We start from the raw sequence: 20,594 nt of genomic DNA on the forward strand, positions 1-20,594 counted from the left end.
CATACACCCTGCGGCACGGTATAGGGAAGCAGCGAGTGCAGATACCAAAGCCGTAGAAGAGCTCCGTTTCACTATTTTTTGAAGACGTTAGGGTAGGCTTAGCGTTTAGGGTAGACTTAGATGGTCGGGTTAGAAACTTAGGGTAAGGTTTATCGTTAGAGATAAGGTGTAAGAGTGGAGTTGAAAGGTTAGGGATGGAGAGGGTTTCGGGTTATCGTTTATCAATAGTGTTAAGAGTAATAATTGAGGTTAGGTTTATTGTTAGGGTTAGAGTAGGGGTGACCGACAGCAAGACAGACATACAAAAACAAAGAAAATAAAGGGTACAATAGCAAACTTTTGAACCGTGGCCAACCAAAGCCCAACCCAAAGTTAGGCACCTCGGCACCTAAGTCAGTCATGCTTTCGTCCCTCCAGATGAAACGGGACACAAGAAAGCAGCCATGCCACTCGGGTCAGGGAGACACAACACACTCTTCTGTTCAACAGCAGGGGCCCGACAGCTTTCGCTGGTTTACCCCTGCCGCATCATAAGGGTGTCCAGCCCATCCTTTAGAACAGGGGTGTCAAACTCATTTTAACTTGGGAGCCACACGATAGAACAAAAATTCTGTCGGGGGCCGGACTTGTAGATTAAAGAGAAAGATAAAGAAATAAGAGAAAGAGGGAGGGAAAAGGAGAGAGGGCGGGACAAAGAAAGAAAAAAAGGGAGAGAGGGAGAGAGCGTGAGAAACAAAATAGATAAAAAGAGAAGTTGTGAGAGAGGGGGAAAGAAAGGGAGAGGAAGAAAGAAATCCAAAGAGAAATAGAAAGACAGAAGGGGGAAAAGAGAAAAGAAAGCACGAAGGGTAGGAAATGAAAAAGAGAAAAGGAAAAAAGGAAGTTGGAGCAAAAGAAGTTAAAAAGACACGGAGAGAGAAAGAGACAAAAAGCAACAAAGGAAGAGAAAAAGAGAGACATAGAGAGTGAAAGAGACAGTGACAGATAGTGGGAGAAAACGGGTGGAAAAGAGACAGAGTGAGAGAGAGAGAGAGAAAGAAATACAAGTAGAGTGTCTTCGTTCGAGGCACCTGGCTTTGGCAACATCAAGTTGACATATTTCAACCTGCAGCCTGTTTTTCTCTTGCGCTTCTCTGAGTGTTGTCTGGCGGGCCGGATTCAATCCCTTAGCGGGCCTGATCTGGCCCGCTGGCCGCCTGTTTGACACCTGTGCTTTAGAACGAGTCCACAATCCCACTATCCTTTCACAACAAGTTTAAAATACATTTTGTACTATATTTGCTCTTGGCTTTCCGTGGGAATTTTAGCCCACCCCATTTCCGACATGGCAACCGTTAATAAAAAAAGGAAAGTTGACTGCCAGGGCCGCCGCTTCCAGCACAAGCGGAAATTTTAGTATTTTTTTCTCACTGAAATCCGAAACAACTGCAGCTATTTGAATGTGTTTTACGGTGATTCGGGGTTTGTTGATTTTACGAGGCCGGGAACCGATTAACTGGTCTTCAGTTTCTTCTTATGGGGGAGTATTTGTCCGATATATGAGAAATTCTCGATTCGAGAACAAATTCATCTTGTACTTAGAGAGGCAATGCACTACGATTAATCTCCGTGATGGTTTCAGGCGCTGTCGTTGCCTTTGGTGGTGATCTCCAACGTTTGCCAGCTTCCCAGCGGCTGGGCATCCATCCTGTGGTACAACATGCTGACCAGTGAACCCAAGGTAACCTAGGCGCTTTCGCCATTCAGCTTAGTACAGTAAACCCCCGGGATAGGGCGACCCCACCTTATGACCAATGTTCCCTGTCATTTTCCTTACGGGTCTGAGCGTTCACACAAAGTCGGTGAGCAATGCTTGAAACAACTGTGAGCCACCATAATCCCAAGTGTGGCAACTCAATCGTTATCAAACATGTCCAAAACTTGACATCAAGTTACATTTTGCGGAGTTTCCGGCAATGCAAAATGATTTTTCTCTTTTGAATGAATTGACTCATGTATGATTGCCTACAAACGTCATTTCTTTTTACAATTCTTTCACAAGATATCCATTTCTTTTTATTTCCTGATATATTTTGTCGCATAATATTAACATTTTTGGGGGCTTATTTAGCCGGTTGTAAGATACAGAACTGTCTTTAATCACATTTTTGAGTGGGAGGACAATGTTGGCAACAAGATTCACTTGATATCATTGGAAATTATTGGAATGCAACACAAATTTTTTCTTCTTTTTTCCGTGTTTTTTTTTTCTACTTTTTTAAAAATTCCATTAAAAAAAATCTCATTGTGTTTATTTTTTCCGAACTGTTACTTTTTTCTTTTTGTTCTCTATTGACAGGGATCAGGATTTTCCGCGGATCCGCGGATTTCCGCTGTTTTTGAACCCCAAAGGCATTCCGAATTTTTCACTTTCGTAGCAAACAAATTCAAAATCCGACTGTCTCACTCTTACCTTTATTGCTCTGGCGCACCCTGGCGGCCGTCAGAAAAATTGGCCGCATTGTTGCACAAGCTGCAGGGACTGAACTGCATTTGAACTTATCTTGCAGTATTTACTAAACAATCAGTTATGTGGGCAAATTATTTTAATCTTCTAAAAATGTTACTTAAATGATAAATATAAGCATGGTTTTGGACAAGTAAATTGCCTAAAACCCAGGAGCTTGGGGGGGGGGGACTTTTTTCCTACATTTCTTTCCTTTCTTTTTTCTGGCTTTTTCTAAATTTTTCCTTCTTTTTTTTCTCTTTTTGTTTCTTTTTTTCTCCGCTTTTCACTACTTTTTCATTTTGGTATTTTTTTTTCTTTGTTTTTCTATTCTCCCCTTCCTTTAAGTCATTTTGTGCATAATTTTACATAACATTTGGTCATGTTGGGATGAAAGAAGCAAAAACAACCCGAAGAGCCGTTTAGGACCCTTTTTAGTGAGCCGAACCGAAGAAGCCGGTTCCCCGACAAACTCTACTAACTTTACTCAACTTCGTTCTCCATCGACTCGACTTCAAAATACCGCATTTAGGACACAACGTCAGGGGAACCCGTGTATTTTGACCTTCATGCACTGTAACTTTGACTTAAGTCGCTTCTTAATTAGTCATTTCGAGCCCTGATTTTTGTGCGCTGGCTAGATTTTCTTGTGCGCTGAGCATGTGCGAGCAGTGCGCAATTGCGCACGCGCGCAGCTTAGAGGGAACACTGCTTATGACAATTTCACTGTACGCCAACAAATAATTATTTTTGTGCCCAAAAACAAATAAAAATTTCAACTTTGCAGTGTAATTGATCTTGAGGAGTTACGTGTCTATTACTAGAACTCTGCATTGTTGGCTGTAGCTCAGGAGGTAGAGCGCTCGTCTTGGGATCAAGGATCCCAGTTCGAATCCCAACTCGTCCGTGTTACATGCCGAAGTGTCCTTGGGTAAGACACTGAACCCCTAATACCCCTTACATGGCAGCAAGGCCGATATTGGAAAATGTGGAGCACATTGTAAAGCGCTTTGGGAAGTCATTGACTTGAAAAGCGCTATAAAAATGCAGATCATTTCATTTCATATCCAGGCTAAAATGCTCCAATAACCTTTTACGCAGGGTTCATACGGGTGCTTGAAATCCTTGAAAATACTGTCTTTTCAAGGACTGAAAAGTGCTTGCATTTTGGGGCAAGTGTTTGTAAATCACTTTGTTGGTGAAAGGAATGAGTGGAGAGGTGTTGTAAAAAGGATAGTGGGATGTTTGGACGCGTTCTATGGGATGGACACGGCACCCGTATGATGCGGCAGGGGTAAACCAGCGAAAACTGTCGGGCCCTGCTGTTGAACAGAAGAGTGTGTTGTGTCACCCTGACCCCGGGTGACATGGCCGCTTTCTTGTGTCCCGTTTCATCTGGATGGACGAAAGTATGACCGACTTAGGTGCCTAACTTGTTTGGGGGTTTGGGTTGGCCATGGTCCAAAAATGTTGTGTGTGTTTTTTGCTACTTTTTCCTTTTCTTTGTTTTTGTATACGTGTTTGTCTTGCTGTCGGTCACCCCTCTTGAGGGATATGACCAAGGTAGATAGATAGATATATTTAGAATACAGTATTTAACTAAAGAAAACGAAAGAAAAGGCAAATGAGGGTTTGGACAGCACAAGTCATTCAAGAACGAAACGTTCCTTGGAAGTGAGGTAAAACCAAAAAAGTGGGGGCGGAAGAGTTTAAAAAATTGGAGGAAGGGAAAACAGATATTATAAAAATTGGGGGGGAAAGGAAAAAGTTTGAAAAAAGTGGCGAAAAGGTAAAGTTAAAATGAAAAAAGGAGATGAAGGTAAAGAGGTCTGTGTTGGGCTCTTAAAATTTGTTGAGGATAAAAAGTTTTAAATTTTTTGGGGGTAGATTTATAAACAGTTTAGTTCTATTTCCCGTGTTTTTCAGTGTTAAGGTATTCATATAAAAATGTTAAGTTTCTTCCTTTATTTTTCTATTATGTCAGTTTTTATTTTTCTTTCTCCTTTTCCATTTTTTTCCTTTATTTTCCCCCCCATTTTAAGTCCTTTCATGTTACATAATAATTGGTAATGTAGGGATGAAAGCAACAAAAACAACCTGAAGGGTCGTTTGAGTAAACACCGGTCCAAGATGTCACCGCGGTGTTATATACCTAAGACTTATAACATTGGTAAAATGGCGGCGCCCTCTGTTGGCTGCGGCTGCATCGGCTCGCTACAACAGGTCAGGTGTATCGACATTTCGTTCTGTGTACATTGTTACAAAGAATGACAATACAAAGGAAATTATTATTATTATATATTTGCTCAGAAAGTTTCCAATTCTTTTACATACAAATTCTTAAAATAAATTAAAAAATATATATAATACAGTTACTTTTTGGGGAAAAGTAATGAGTAACTTTAACTTATTGGATTTTTAAAGTAACGTGCCCAAAACTGATGTCAACTAATTGTTGCAGCTCTATTCTATACTGCAGTAGAAACGGGTTGGGGACTATGCGCTACAATAACAGCCGAATCATTGACACACACTGCTCACTCGATATTGAGTTTCTAGCAGTATCGTGTAGACCCTTCTATCTACCGAGAGAGCTAACTGTGGTCATTGTGGTTCTGTTTACGTTCCACCGGATGCTAACGTTAGCATAGCGCTAAATCTCCTGCCCGCTGCTATCAATAAACAGCAGCTTGCACACCCCGACGGAGCTTTTATCGTCGCCGGCGACTTGAATCGGGCATGTTTAAGGACTGTACTTCCCAAATCCATTCAACACGTGGACTGAGCAATTAGGGAAAAAACACTGGACTGTGTGTACAGTAAGATCAAACATCTAGTTGGATCCGGCCATCTCTGTCTGTCCCTCACCCCCTCATACACCCCCCTCCGGAGGAAAACAAAGCCTATACAACAAAAACAGTTAAAACATCTTCTTTGTTTTCCTTATCCTCACTGTAAAATGTGGAACTGGAGTGCCACGTCCAATTTCGTTGTCACAATATATCCCATGATGTAACAATGACAATAAAGGTATATTCTATTCTATTCTGTTCCATTCAGACGCAATATCATTTTACGAACCCCACTTCAGAACCGATTCATGCCGTAACGCTAGGGTCTACTGTAGATAGGCTAGTCCTCGAAGAATGAAACTTCAGGGTGAATCCATATCCCTCATAACCAGAGCTTTTCCAAGCACAAGAAAATCTAGCCAGCTCACAAAAATCAGGGCTCGAAATTGCTAATTAAGAAGCGAATTAAGTCAAAGTTACAGTGCATGAAGGTAAAAATACACGGGTCCCCCTGACGTTGTGTTCTAAATGCGGTATTTTGAAGTCAAGGTCGAAGTAGAACGAAGTTGAGTAAAGTCGGTAGAGTTTTTCGAGAACCGGCTTCTTCGGCTCGGCTCACTAAAAAGAACCGGGTCTTTCGGGTCCCAAGCGGCTCTTCAGGTTGTTTTTGCTTGTTTAATCCCTACACGACCAAATATTATGTAACATTGTGCACCAAATGACTTAAAGGAAGGAGGGAAATAGAACAAAAAAAAAGAAATACCAAAATGAAAAAGTAGTGAAAAGCTGAGAAAAAAAACGAAACAAAAGCAGAGAAAAAGAGAAAAAAAGAGCAGGAAAAAATCAGAAAAAAAGCCAGAAGAAAAGAAAGGTAGATGAAGGGAAAAAAGGTAATAGAGAACAAAAAAGCAAGAGAAAAGTAACAGCTGGGAAAAAATAAACACAATGAGATTTTTTTAAAAAAGGAATTTAAAAAAAAAGGAGAAAAAAACTGGGAAAAAGAGGAAAAAGTTTCTGTTGCGTTCAAATAATTTCCAATGATATCAAGTGAATCTTGTTGCCAACATTGTACTTCCACTAATATATATTGCAATAGAACATGAGTCAATTCATTTAAAAGAGAAAAATAATTTTGCATTGCCGGAAACTCCGCAAAATGTAACTTGATGTCAAGTTTTGGACATGTTTGATCATGAATTATCTTGCCACACTTGGGATTATGGTGGCTCACTGTTGTTTCAAGCGTTTCCACCGACTTTGTGTGAACGCTCAGACCCGTAAGGAAAATTACAAGGAACATTGCTGATAACTGACCTTGATTCTATAAACTGGGAAGTTTCATCTTCTAAAGTCACGTGGGTCTTTTTCCTAGAACCTCCAGTTCTTCCTGTCTCCGCCGGCAGCCACGTGGGCTCAGCTCTCCGAGGTTCTCAGCTGGCAGTTCTCCTCCTTCACCAAGCGAGGCCTGAACCACGAGCAACTCAACATGCTAGCTGACAAACTTCTGGGTCAGAATCAGAACCACCACCATTATCAAGTGTCTCCTTGAATCCGTAAGAAGAATCTGCCCGTCTCTGCAGGTCCTGAGGCTCAGAGGAACCCGGAGGGACAAATTCCTTGGAACAAGTTCTGCAAGGTGACGAATTCACCACTTGGGCTGCACGATTTTGGGGAAAAAATTGGTAGCGATTTTGTGGACCATTATTGCAATTTCGAGGGGATTATTATAATTATTTTTCATATTTTTGTGAGTATTTAACCCCTTAAGTGAATTCGTGTCCGTACGATGTCATCAGTCAGTAATGCACTCATGCTTTATATCATTGGAAAGCTTAGTTAAATCAACTCATCTTTATTTGTGACGCCTTTAATCATAAAGAGTCTCAAAGGGCTGCACAGACTATTACAAACTACAGACTATTATGACACCATCCCCTGATCTAAAACCCACATGAGGGCAAATAATACACAGATATTGTCAACATAAAATATAGGTTATTCATATGCTATAGAATAGAAGTGCGTTTTAAGCTTCGATTTATACATTTCCACTGAGGTTGCAGATCGGATCTCGGAGGGAAGAGCATTCCACAACAATGGAGCCTGAGTTGAGAATGCTCTTTTAACCTGCGGATTTCTTCTTGGCTCTTGGGATCACGAGTAGACCAGCGTTTTCAGAACGAAGGCTCCGGACCGGAACGAAGGGGGGAATTAAATCTGAAAGATATGAGGGAGCAAGTCCACGCATGATTTGGTATACTACCAACAGAACCTTCAAATCACATCTTAAGCTAACAGGGAGCCAATGCAGGTTAGCTAAAATCGGGGTCATGTGATCAAACTTTCTCGTCTTAGGTAAAAGCCTCGCTGCAGAATTTTGTACCAGATGAAGGCTCTTGATTTTGGACTTCGGGAGACTGGAGAGTAGTGTATTATAGTAATCGAGACGGGAAGTAACTAGCGCATGAATTATAATCCCAGCATCTGACTGAGACAGCATAGGGTGAATTTTAGCAATGTTGCGAAGATGGAAGAAAGCTGTTCTAGTCATATTCTTCACGTGTGTTTGAAGGGACAGATCGGGGTCAAATATGACACCCAAATTTTTGACTGAGTCACTCTGGGTGATATGACATTTGTCCATTTTGAGAGCTGTTTTTGAGGACAAGTCACGGCATTTAGATGGACCAATAAGGAACATTTCGGTCTTTTCAGAGTTAAGGCGCAAGAAGTTGAGTGACATCCACTCTTTTATCTCAGTGAGCCGGGCCTCCAAATTTCCACAGTTTAGTGGGGCAGATTCCTCCATCGGAAGATAGAGTTGAGTGTCATCTGCGTAGCAATGAAAACTGATACTATTCTTGCAAATAATATCACCTAATGGAAGCATGTCAATGCTGAAAAGAAGGGGGCCAAGTACTGAACCCTGCGGAACTCCACAGGTAACACTTAAAGGCTCAGATATCATTTCACCATATTTAACACAGTGCGTCCTATCTGAGAGGTAGGATCTGAACTATAAGAGGATGGTTCTTGAGAGACCAATCAATTTTTCCAACCATTCTAGTAAGATATTATGGTCCACAGTGTCAAAGGCAGCACTAAGGTCCACCAGCAGCAAGAATGATGAAGCACCGGAGTCCATTGCCAGACCTACATGAGTTTCACATATGGCACCTCACGCTTATCTCTTGGCGCATCTAATGCTAAAAAAGAAGTATTCTTTAGGCTGTCTTTACAGATGATTTTATAAGTTCATAACCAAAAATTTTTTAAAGCGTGTCCAAGTTTCTAATTCATGGTGATATACCAAATTAACGTGATATCAAGAAGGTCACGGTATCATATTCTCTCACAGACAACCAATCCACCAGACACCAGCGTAAACTTTTAATAGAAATAAAACACTTGTTGTAAAGCAGCTTTGTTCCGGTTCCCATCATTCCTCTGCACGTTAAGGTGATTGTGAGGACACCCGCATGCATTTATCCATCTCAAACATTTCTCTAAATGAGTTTTTAGCTGAGGAAAAGGGACGAACCTCACCTAAACCAATCGTTGCATATACGTTACCCAGACACACGGTCCAACCCGTTTTGATACTAAACACTCTACTTACAAACGTTTCTGGTTACAAAGCTACTCCCGGAACCAAATCAATTTGTAAGTAGCGGTACCACTTTCCAAGCGTGTGCATTACACGTGATACAAAGATGGCCGACCTAAATGGTCAGCCAAACGGTTGAGAACAAGCGCCGTCGGATCTATGAATCCGTAGATTCGAGGGCGCTTGTTTTCAACCAATCAGAACGCGAGGCAGGCGACAGCACGGCTCCTTTCGTATCACAGACAATGCACGGCATCGGAAGCATAACATTTATTATTATTTTGCAGTAAGTGTTTTTTTTTTTTTATTATGCTGCTGTTGGGTCGGTCACTTGTCGGAAAGAGAAGTTTCCAGATTTTTTTTTGCAGAGGGAGTGTAGCGTTGGCATCTGAGCTGAAAAACAGGTGAGACCGTAGCTTGAAGCCTTACCTGGTACCTTGTCAAAATTGATCACCATCTGAAAAGCTAAACATTCTATCCTGCACATTTTCTTACTGGTAGGTGTAGGTGTTTTCACAAGAGACGACCAGTTCACAGCCCTTAAAACTTTGCATTTGTGTACTTTGGTCAGTTTTTGACCTTGTGAAAGAGTTGTAAATGTTTGACTTCTCTTTCTAGGAGTCAATTCATGATTGTGCATACTTGCGCGTAGTACATAAAAGAATCAACCCTGGGGTTGCATTTGGGCATGCTGTTTTTCGGCTCTGACTTCAATACAGCTTGTTAAATTGCGGAAAATTATGTTGGGAGTTTTACTGGCTAACCAATGTGTCAATCCAGATTTTTGAAGCCGAATTGGTTATGAGGTCTGTTTGTTTTTTCAATACAGACCCTTATAGGTTTTCACATGCTAAGGAAAAAAAAGCTTGCAATTGGCCTAGAGTGGTGTCAATCAAAGGTCATAGGCTAACGGTTATATCAGAAGTCATCTGACGAGTCTGTTTATTTTGAAAGGAGAGTTTTGATCAACAACCGACATCACAATGATCGACAAATGATGGAGGAATGCTTTTAGGCGGATTTCTTTATCTGTTGGCTTTAGCGTGGGTTTTGGAGTAAGTATTTCACGTGGTTTGATTCACTGGACTCTCGTGAATATAACCAGACCATATTTTGCGGGGATGAGTAGAATTTCTCAGCACTTTTGGGTGAGTGTTGTGGATTATTGGAGTCGAGCTTGACATAAGGAGAACGCATTAGTTTAAAACGGGAAAATTCCAGGCTTGTTTCTCCCGAGTGGGAATGTCAGCGAATGTTATTATTAATCGCCTTGGGCTGCCAAGGAATAACATTCTTCTTGCAGTCAAACCGACCCCAACAGTTCTTGGAAATTGTGAAAATCGAAAGAGGACAAAAACCTTCTGTCTGGCAGCGTGCATTTTTAGATAAACACGTGCGTCATCGCGCGGTGGACGTGCTGAAGTAATACGAGATGATGTCTGAGGATATAAAAAGCAAATTGTCTCTTAGACGAATAAGAGAACTCTGTGGTGTACACTGATAAAGATAATTAAACGAGCTCTCCCTCTCCCGCCAAGACTTCTCCCTGCATCTTGTTTTACATATTTTGGGGCATATTTCTCGGGCTGCTCTGAAATGAGTGATAACAGTTTTAAAGTTTTCGGGTATTTTGTGATAAGTATTTTTGTAAACCGTCATCATATCTCGAATCCCATGAGTGGAAGCTTTCCAATGATACGTGGCATGACCAATTTCAGTGACCGGTGACTTTGTTTATCGAACAATAAGGGGTTAATAAACGGAATCAACATTTGAAAAGTGCATTTTGTATTTCCCTAGGTTTATAAACTGAAACTTTTCTGATTGATAAATATGCAAAGAACACACAGAAATTGTTGTGGAAGTCGGAGCTTTTTGACATAATGAGGACACATTTGTTTAGACAGGAAATTCCAGGCTTGTTTCTCCCGAGTTTAAATGTTATTAATAATAACTCTCGCCTTGGTTTGGAACAGCTTGCGAAGCTGACAGGAATTAGGCTGGGTCAGGCCGACTCCGACGATTTTCTCGGAAATCGCGTAATTTTGGAGAATCGAAAGAGGACGAAAACATTCTGAGGAAAAACATTGTCGATTCCGGGAAGTATGCGCCCAGTAAGAGAAAAACAACACGTGATATGGCTGACGTGATGTGTCTGCTCCGGAGGGTATAAGAAAGCTGATTGTCTCTTAGACGAATGAGAACGCTGTTTTGAACGCTGACGAATATCAAAAAACAACTTCTCACTCTCCGTCAATTTCTTTGCTCTACTGAGGATAAGCGGTGCAGATGATGGACGGATAGATGCATGTTTATTTTCATCTTGAAATAACAGGAGCTCTGTTTATGCGCAGGCCCAAAACGCCAACGAGAAATCGTTTCCATTCTGGCTGTGGATCGAAGGCATCCTGGACCTCATCAAGAAACATTTGCTTTCCATCTGGAACGACGGGTCCGAAAAACCTTTTTTTTACCTTTTCTTCACTTTTTTGTGTTTCCCACTTACTCTTGTCCTTGTTTTTCCTTTTTCTAACATTTTTAAGCTCGTATTTTTCCCCTTTATCCCCATATTTAAAATGATTTTATCCTCCCTCTTTTTCCTCCCCCACACGTTCTCTCCAATTTTTAAACTCTTTCTCTCCCCCCCACACTTTTTTCTTTTATTCCCCACTTTTATCAACTTTTTACCCTCCCCACCAGGTTTGAACTCTTTACCTTTATCTCGTTTTTTTCATTTAACTCTTCCTTTTTCCCACTCTGTTTTTCCTTTTTTCCACTAGTTTTTAAAAAACTCTTTCCTTTCCCACCATTTTTTTTAAATCTGTTTTCCCTTCCTCCATTTTTTTAAACTCATATACCCTTCCCCTCAGTTTTGCTTTTACCTCTTTTCTTTTTCCACCTTGTTTTCCTTTCAACCCCACCATTTCCCCTCTTTCTTAAACTCTGTTTTTCCTTTCCCCCCTACTTTATTTAAACTCTTTCCCTCCCCCCTGTTTGGTATCCCCCTTACTTTTCTCCAACTTTCTTTTTAAAAACTGTTTTTCCTTTCCCCCCATTTTTTAACTTTATTCTCCTCTTTTATAAACTCTTTACCTTCATCTCCTTTTTTCGTTTTAACTTTTTCGCCACTTTTTTCAAACTTTTTCCTTTCCCCCCAATTTTTATAATATCTCTTTTTCCTTCTTCCTATATTTTTAAACTCTCCCACCTTTTTCTTTTTTTCTTTTCCTCTGTTTTCCTTTCCTCTTTTTTAAACTTTTTCCTTTCCCCCCTACTTTATTTAAACTCTTTACCTCCCCCTGTTTGGTTTCCCCCTTACTTTTCTCCAACTTTCTTTTTAAAAACTGTTTTTCCTTTCCCCCCACTTTTTAACTTTATTCGTTTTTATAAACTCTTTTTACCCTCCTCCCAGGTTTGAACGCTTTACCTTCATCTCCTTTTTTTCATTTTTACTTTTTCCTTTCCCCCCCAATTTTTACAATATCTGTTTTTCCAGCCTCCATTTTTTTTTTAAATCTCACACCCCCACTTTTTGGGTTTTACCTCTTTTCCCTTTGTTTTCCTTTCCCCTCTTTTTTAAACTCTGTTTTTCTTTCCCACCATTTTTTCAAAATCAGTTTTCCCTTCCTCCATTTTTTTAAACTCATATACCCTTCCCCTCAGATTTGCTTTTACTTCTTTTCCTTTTCCCCCTTGTTTTCCTTTCAACCCCACCGTTTCCCCTCTTTCTTAAAATCTGTTTTTCATTTCCCAGCACTTTTTTTGGTTCCTTTTTCCCCTTTGTTTTCCTTTCCCCTCTTTTTTAAACTCTGTTTTTCTTTCCCACCATTTTTTCAAAATCTGTTTTCCCTTCCTCCAATTTTTTAAACTCGTATACCCTTCCCCTCAGTTTTGCTTTTACTTCTTTTCCTTTTCCCCCTTGTTTTCCTTTCCCCTCTTTTTCAAACTCTGTTTTTCCTTCCCATCACTTTTTTTAAACTTTCCATTTCCCTTTTTTTTTTCTCCTTATAACTTTTTGAGGCGGAACTGGACGAAGGATAGAACAAGCGGAAGCCTCATCTTTTTTCGTGTGTCTTTCCTTGCAGTTTCATCATGGGCTTTATTAGTAAAGAGCGCGAGAAGGCGCTGCTGAGCGACAAATGCCCGGGCACTTTCTTGCTGCGCTTCAGCGAGAGCAGCAAAGATGGCGCTATCACGTTCACGTGGGTGGAACACGACGTGCACAGTAAGAAACCTTTTCCTTTTCACTTCTTTGCATCTACCAAGTGCAAGAATCTTCCATCTCTCACTAGAGCAGTGAACATCGAATAACCTTTTATTCATGCCTAAAAATAATTACCGTAAATTCCGGACTATAGAGCGCACCTACCACCCACATTTTAAGAGGATAACCACTTTTGTACTTACACAAGGCGCACCTGTATATAAGACACATCAAAACATGTAACCCAATCACATATTTAACCCAAACCCGACTTTGAGTCCCGCGATTGTAACTGAATATAAAGTCCACAGTTCAAAAACAACAGCCGGCAAAATGAACGGAAAATGATACCGGTACTTAAGGTTTGACGCAGACCTGCAGAGTCCGGGGCCCGTTGAAAATAATCCAAGGGGGAAAAAAAGTATATTTACAAAGGAAAGGGTGGGAAACATATATATCCACTATTGTCCGCTGCGTCCACAAACACGTCTCACCTTCCGTTGTACTCCACTTCCTGTCAGCCCCTGTTGTTTTCGCCCCTTCTTTTTGATTCGCCCGTGGAAAACATATCAGAATAAGTCTCTAAAATAAATACATTAGAAAAATATACAGTTGCAAATACATATTATACATGGTTACACATATTTACAAAGACGGTACACCGAGAGAGTTTTCAAAGCTTTATTAATAATATTATAACTTTCATCCCAAACCGTGCCCGTGAAGGGTAGCAAAATGCTACTAGCAACACGCTCGCGACACAGTAAACGGCTCTGTTAAAAAAACATACCGTACTTGTAGTAATCACGGTAAAAAAAAATGCTCTGTGTTCATTTTAATGAAAGTGAAAGAGCTACCTTCTGACAATAACAACATACTTTAGCTCGCGGCATCGAACGGCTTTTACAACAAATACACGAAACCGCACACAATTAGCCGTGTTTTGGTAGTACCAACAACCGCTCGCTTTTGGTAGAATAAAGTCAAACCTGAGATGAAATGTGACAGAAGAGAATATACTTGCGTCGCCGAGTTCCTCCATGATAAACAGCGCCACAGAAGAAGGGGGTGAGGTGGAAGGAGTTAAAGGAGGGAGGGTGAGCGAAGCGGTAACTCACCATGACTAAGCATCGTGTCAGGGCCTCCCCCTCCCCTTCGCAATAAGAGTGTCCACACCGTGTCCTCAGTTGACATAAGCTCGTTTTCTTTAGGTCTGGTGAAAGATTTTCGATCTTCAGCTGTGCTGGTTTGTTGCAGACAAGCCCGTTTTCCATTCGGTGGACCCGTACAGCAAGACGGATCTGAGCGCCGTCTCGCTGGCCGACATCATCCGCACTTACAAAGTCATGGCCACCGACGACATCCCCGATAACCCGCTGCGCTTCCTCTATCCCGACATCCCCAAAGACCAGGCTTTCAAAAAGTACTACCCCAAAAGCTCGGACGGTAAGCTATAGGAAATGATGTCCTTTCTAATTCTGTCCTGCAAGGTTTTCTTCAGATTGACTCTATTTTCTCCGCAACGAGGTCTAGAACAGAGGTGTCAAACTCATTTGAACTCGGGGGCCGCACGATAGAACAAACATCGGGGGCCGGACTAGTAGATTCAAGAGAAAGAGGGAGGGAAAATGAGAGAGGACGGGACAAAGAAAGAAAAAGAGAGAGAGAGAGAGCGTGAGAAGCAAAAGATTAAAAGTAGTGTGAGAGAGGGAAAGAAAGGAAGAGGAAGAAAGAAATCCAAAGAGAAAGAAAGACAGAAGGAGAGAAAAGAGAAAAGAAAGGGTAGGAAGAGAGAAAGAGAAAAGAGAGAAAAAGGAAAAGAAGTTAGAGCAAAAGAGATCAAAAGACACAGAGTGAGAAAGAGACAAAGAGCAACAAAGGAAGAAAAAGAGACACAGAGAGTGAAAGAGACAGAGTGGGAGAAAAGGGGTGGAAAAGAAAGAAAGAGAGAGAATGGGGTGGAAGAGAAAGAGAGAGAGAAGGGAAAGAGACAGAGTGGGAGAAAACGGGTGGAAAAGAGAGAGAAAAAGTGAAAGAGACAGGGTGGGATAAAAGGGGTGGAAAAGAGACAGAGAGTGAAAGAGACAGAGTGGGATAACAGGGGTGGAAAAGAGAGAGAGAGATAAAGAGAGTGTGAAAGAGACAGAGTGGGGGAAAAGGGGTGGAAAAAAGAGAGAGAGAGAAAGTGAAAGAGACAGAGTGGGAGAAAAGGGGTGGAAAAGAGAGAGAGAGTGAAAGAGACAGAGTGGGAGAAAAGGGGTGAAAAAGAGAGAGTGAAAGAGACAGAGTGGGAGAACAGGGGTGGAAAAGAGAGAGAGAGAGAAAGAGAGAGTGGGAGAACAGGGGTGGAAAAGAGAGAGAGAGAGTGAAAGAGACAGAGTGGGAGAAAAGGGGTGGAAAAGAGAGAGAGAGTGAAAGAGACAGAGTGGGAGAAAAGGGGTGAAAAAGAGAGAGTGAAAGAGACAGAGTGGGAGAACAGGGGTGGAAAAGAGAGAGAGAGAGAGAGAGAAAGAGAGAGTGGGAGAACAGGGGTGGAAAAGAGAGAGTGTGAAAGAGACAGAGTGGGAGAAAAGGGGTGGAAAAGAGAGATAAAGTGAGAGACAGAGTGGGAGAAAAGGGGTGAAAAAGAGAGAGAGTGAAAGAGACAGAGTGGGATAACAGGGGTGGAAAAGAGAGGGAGAGTGAAAGAGACAGAGTGGGAGAAAAGGGGTGAAAAAGAGAGAGAGAGAGAAAGTGAAATACAAGTACAGTGTCTTTGTTGGAGGCACCTGGCTTTGGCAACATCAAGTGGACCTATTTCAACCTGCAGCTCGTTCTTCTCTTGCGCTTCTCTGAGTGTTGTCCCGCGGGCCGGATTCAATCCCTCAGCGGGCCTGATCTGGCCCGCGGGCCGCCCGTTCGACACCTGTGGACTACAATGTCTAATTGGCGGCTGAAAGCAAATTTTTTTTTTTTTTTTAGAAACCCAATTTTTCCCGTTTGTCAAATCGGCTCAACTCATTTCTTTTCCTTCTTTGGTGTCGGATTTTTCTCCAGATCCCGAACCGATGAACGAAGAGAACACTGACAAGGGCTACATGAAGAGGGTGCTCATATCCATCTCTGAAGTGTACGTTTTCAACCCCTATTTATTCCTGTATAACGCTCACCCAGGGTTGGGTAGAGTTACTTGAACTGGATTACTTTCAGTTACTTTTGGATGACTCCAATACCAAATATGCTCATGAAAGACAAAAGAAACTAAATATGAGTAATGGAACTCATGGAACGGCAAAAATGATGTTGGATTTATTTTCATTTTGTTTCTGTCGCATTTCATGTTCGTTTTGCCGGAGATCAAAGCCAGGAGAGAAAGCTTACCACGTGTTGTGAGTCATCATTTGATTCCTATTGAGTTTCTTTTGTCTTTTATGAGCATATTTGCTATTGGAGTCATCCAAAAGTCATTGAATGTAATCCCAACCCTGCGCTCACCCAATATGGCGTTCTTTTGAGGTAAAGAGAAACGGTGTTACGGAGACCCCTTGCTACTTTGCGCTTCAGTTATCACATGACAAAAATCAAAAATATAACAAAAAGATTGTTTCGGACAGCCGAGATTCAAGCTGATTGGCCGAAACCTTTTGACTCGAGATCTCTGATGCGGATTGGCCAATTCATAACATGGCGTCTTTTATACTGTTTGGTGTCTGGACACCTGCTCTGCGTACGTTGCATCTCGCTGAGAAAAGTACCGTGCATTCGTCATAATTGTGTAAACCATGCAGCTCTCTCTCTCTCTCTCTCTCTCTGTGTCTGTCATGTGTCTGTCTCGCCATCTCCCTCCCTCTGTCTCTCTCTGCCCCTCACCATCTCTCTGTATCTCCTTTTTTTCTCTTTTCCTCTCTCTTTTTCCCTCTGTCTTGCTCTCTCTCTCCCACCCTGTCTGTCGTGTGTCTGCCTTGCCATCTCCCTCCCTCTCTCTTTGTCTGTCTATCTGTCTCTCTCTCTCTCTCTCTCTGCTTCTCACCATCTCTCTGTATCTCTCCTTTTGTTTCTCTTTTTCCCTCTCTCTCTCTCTCTCTCCCTCCCTGTCTGTCATGTGTCTCTCTCTCTCTCTCGCTCTTTCTCTCTTCCCCTCGCCATCCCTCTCTCTCGCTCCCTCTTTTTTCCCGCCTCTCCTTTGTCTGTTGTGTCTCTCTCTCCCCTCTCTGTTTTTCTCTCTCCTTTTTGTCTGTCCGTCCATCTCTCTCTTTCTCTCTGCCTCTTGCCATCTCTCTCTCTCCCTCCTTCTGTCTGTTGTGTCTCTCTCTGTCTTCCTCTTTCTCTGTGTGTGTGTCTCTTTTTTCTCTCTCCTTTTTGTCTGTCTGTCTATCTGACTCTCTCTCCTTTTCTCTGCCCCTTGCTATCTCTCTGTCACTGTCTCTCCTTCTGTTTCTCTCTCTTTCCTTCTGTCTTTCCCTCCCTCTGCTCTCTGTCTTTCTATCTCTCTCTCTTTTTGTGTCTCTTTTTTTCTCACTCTCCCTTTTTGCCCGTCTATCTGTCTCTCTCTTTTTCTCTGCTCCGCGACATATCTGTCTCTATCTGTTTCTTCCCTCTCTCTCTCACTCTCTCTCTCACTCACTCACTCACTCATGACAAAGTTAAAATTTAAGCGGGTTTGTATTTGTTCTCTTTCAGTCGGCACATCCTCAAAAAAATTGACTTTTTTAAAATACTGCTTCAATTTAAAATCAAACTGTTTTCCATTCTCTCTCTCTCTCTCGGCGCAAATCTATTTTACTAAAAAAAAGCGAGGGATCTCCGTATACACCGAGGAATACGGTGACTGGGATTGGTTGGTAACTGCTGGCCCCGCCCCCTTTTCAGACACCCCACCCGGATGCATGACGAAATGATGCCCATGGCGCCCGACGTCTACCACCTTCTGGAGCAGTCCGTCAATTGCGCCGAAATGCAGGCGGTGAGCAAAAGAGAGAAAAGGGCCGGCCGCGGACGGATGGCCGACCGAACGACCGAGGCGTCCGTCCGTCCGCGTGCCGTGAGAGCTTCGACAGGGCTGGACTAAAAAGAGAGAGGAAGAAAGAGAAAGATAAGAGAAAGACAGCAAGTGAGGTAGTGAGAAAGAGAGAGGAGAAAAAAGAGGAACAGAAGAGAAAACAAAAGAAAGAGGAAAAAGAGAAAGATAAGAGAGACGGTGAGAAAGAAAGAAAGAAAGTCAAAAAGAGCAGATTAAAGAACAAAAAAGAGAGAAAGAAAGAGAAGGATAAGAGAATGACAGAAAAAGTGAGTAAGAAAGAGTCAAAGTGAGAAGAAAAAAGCGAGGAAGAGAAAGGTAAGAGAAAGACAGAAAGTTGGTGAGAAAGAAAAGAGTCAGAGAGAGGAGAAAAAAGAGGAACAGAAGAGAAAACAAAAGAAAGAGGAGAAAGATAAGAGAGATGGTGAGAAAGAAATAAGTCAAAAAGAAAAGAGAACAAAAAAGCGAGGAAGAAAGAGAATGATAAGAGAATGACAGAAAGAAAGTGAGTAAAAAAGAGTCAAAGAGAGAAGAAAATAGAGAGGAAGAAAGACAGAGAGTTGGTGAGAAAGAAAAGTCAGAGGAGAAAAAAGAGGAACAGAAGAGACAACAAAAGAAAGGAAAAATAAAGATAAGAGAGAAGGTGAGAATGAAAAGAAAAAAGTCAAAAAGAGAGGAGATAAGAGAACAAAAAAGAGAGAAAGAAAGAAGGATAAGAGAATGACAGAAAAAGTGAGTAAGAAAGAGTCAAAGTGAGAAGAAAAAAGAGGAAGAAAGATAAAGATAAGAAAGACAGAAAGTTAGTGAGAAAGGAAAGAGTCAGAGAGAGAGGAGAAAAAAGAGGAACAGAAGAGAAAACAAAAGAAAGAGAGGAAGAAAGAAATATAAGAGAAAGTAAGTAAGAAAGAACGAGAGGAGAAAAAAGAGAAGCGAGAACAAAAAAGCGAGGAAGAAAGAAAGTTAAGAGAGACAGAAAGTAAGAAAGCTTGTGCGTTCCAACTTAGATGACTCACGTTTTGATTCAAACACTCACTTCGTTTTCCGCCAGGTCACAAGTACCGTATTTTCCGCACTATAGGGCGCACCGGGTTATAGGGCGCACCCCCAAAAAAATAGTTTTTGGTCCTATATCTTCCATAGATAAGGCGCACCGGATTATAAGGCGCTACAAGGGGAACGTGGACAAAACAGTCAGATGGTTCAGTCCAACTGATTACCCCCTTAACATTCCCAAAGCTTGCAAATACGTCTCGTAGACACGTGCGGATGCGGTGTCCGGACGATGTCACTCAAATGCGTCGTTCCAAATATCATTCGGAAGGTTAAAGTCTTGGGATTCAAGAAATGCCAACCATTCCTTAGTTTCTATTTTCTTTTTCGCTATAAAGCTGCATAGCTCACCTAAGTTCTCACGTTCAATAATGATACGTAACCATGGTCTTCTTACAACCGTGAGTGAAGTAAATCCAGGAGAGTCAAATATTTACAAATACAGACTAAATGAAACATGTTTCTTTATGGCGTACTTTAGCAAGCTTGCTATTCAGTCATCTTTTTCGGCCAATTGCAGGGTTTGTTTCGGCCCTCTAGCCAATCCGAGGCTCCGAATAACTTTAGCCAATAGCGATCGATTCAAATGATGATTGACACATCTTTTTTGGCCAATTGCAGGGTTTGTTTTGGCCCTCTAGCCTATCCGAGGCTCCGAATAACTTTAGCCAATAGGGATCGATTCAAATGATGATTGACACATTGGTTAGCCAATGAAACGCCGGTATATAAATCCCATCATACACCGCGGACTACTTGGCGTTCGGGGGAAAATCGAGTCGGCGGCTGTTGCGTAAGTTGCAAGACTTTGCGAATTAATATTGAGCCATATATAAGGCGCACTGTATTATAAGGCGCATGGTCAGCTCCTGAAAAAAATTGAGACTTTTAGGTGCGCCTTATAGTGCGGAAAATACGGTACCTTAAATTGTCAAATTTCACCAAAACGAGAGATTTTCAAGCCCGATTTTTGTTTGATTTGTCCGCAGCTGACGGCGGACTTCGAGGTGGAAAACTGAGCCGTCCCGATCGGCCAATCGGTGTTGAGTATATCTTTAATCTGAGAAGATAAAATGAAGAGTACATCCAGTTACAGTCTTTCTAACAACTAATTCAGTCATTGTGCTTTTACATTATTGTGGAAACATTTAAAACCACGTTAAGACCGTTTTTCATACATTTCCTGAGTCCTTTGCCGGAGCAGGTTCCTCAAAAAAGCTTCGACCCAATAAATAATTTCACAACATGAAATCCAAACCGTCTTTGGAGCTCTACCGGTTTGGTTCGTCCCCGACATCCGATTGACACGAGACGTCGAATGTAAACAACAAAAACGAACATTTTACAGTCATAGTACGGGATTTTTTTTGTCCGACAGGCCGGAAGTTTCATAAATACAACAATCGATGGAAAATCGATACCGCGTCCGTCTCTTTGGCCAGCTGCAGCTCAATGAAGCC

General features: G+C 41.7%; 1 protein-coding gene across 1 annotated transcript in view; it reads left to right on the forward strand.

Moving 5' to 3' along the window:
* The window catches only part of stat1a (signal transducer and activator of transcription 1a), a 49,209-nt gene extending 28,905 nt beyond the window's left edge, over positions 1-20,304 (forward strand). Inside the window, exons 16-24 of the mRNA XM_088330553.1 lie at positions 1,622-1,720; positions 6,650-6,785; positions 6,858-6,913; positions 11,239-11,336; positions 12,970-13,109; positions 14,346-14,534; positions 16,125-16,197; positions 17,937-18,030; positions 20,124-20,304. Coding sequence (XP_088186679.1) covers positions 1,622-1,720; positions 6,650-6,785; positions 6,858-6,913; positions 11,239-11,336; positions 12,970-13,109; positions 14,346-14,534; positions 16,125-16,197; positions 17,937-18,030; positions 20,124-20,153 — 915 coding nt within the window. The 3' untranslated portion in view covers positions 20,154-20,304. The remainder of the gene's footprint in view (positions 1-1,621; positions 1,721-6,649; positions 6,786-6,857; positions 6,914-11,238; positions 11,337-12,969; positions 13,110-14,345; positions 14,535-16,124; positions 16,198-17,936; positions 18,031-20,123) is intronic.
* Positions 20,305-20,594: the final 290 nt, after the last annotated feature.

This window comes from Urocampus carinirostris, chromosome 3 (genome assembly GCF_059441175.1).
Source record: "Urocampus carinirostris isolate Australia breed hairy pipefish chromosome 3, RoL_Ucar_1.0, whole genome shotgun sequence".
NCBI lineage: Eukaryota > Metazoa > Chordata > Actinopteri > Syngnathiformes > Syngnathidae > Urocampus > Urocampus carinirostris.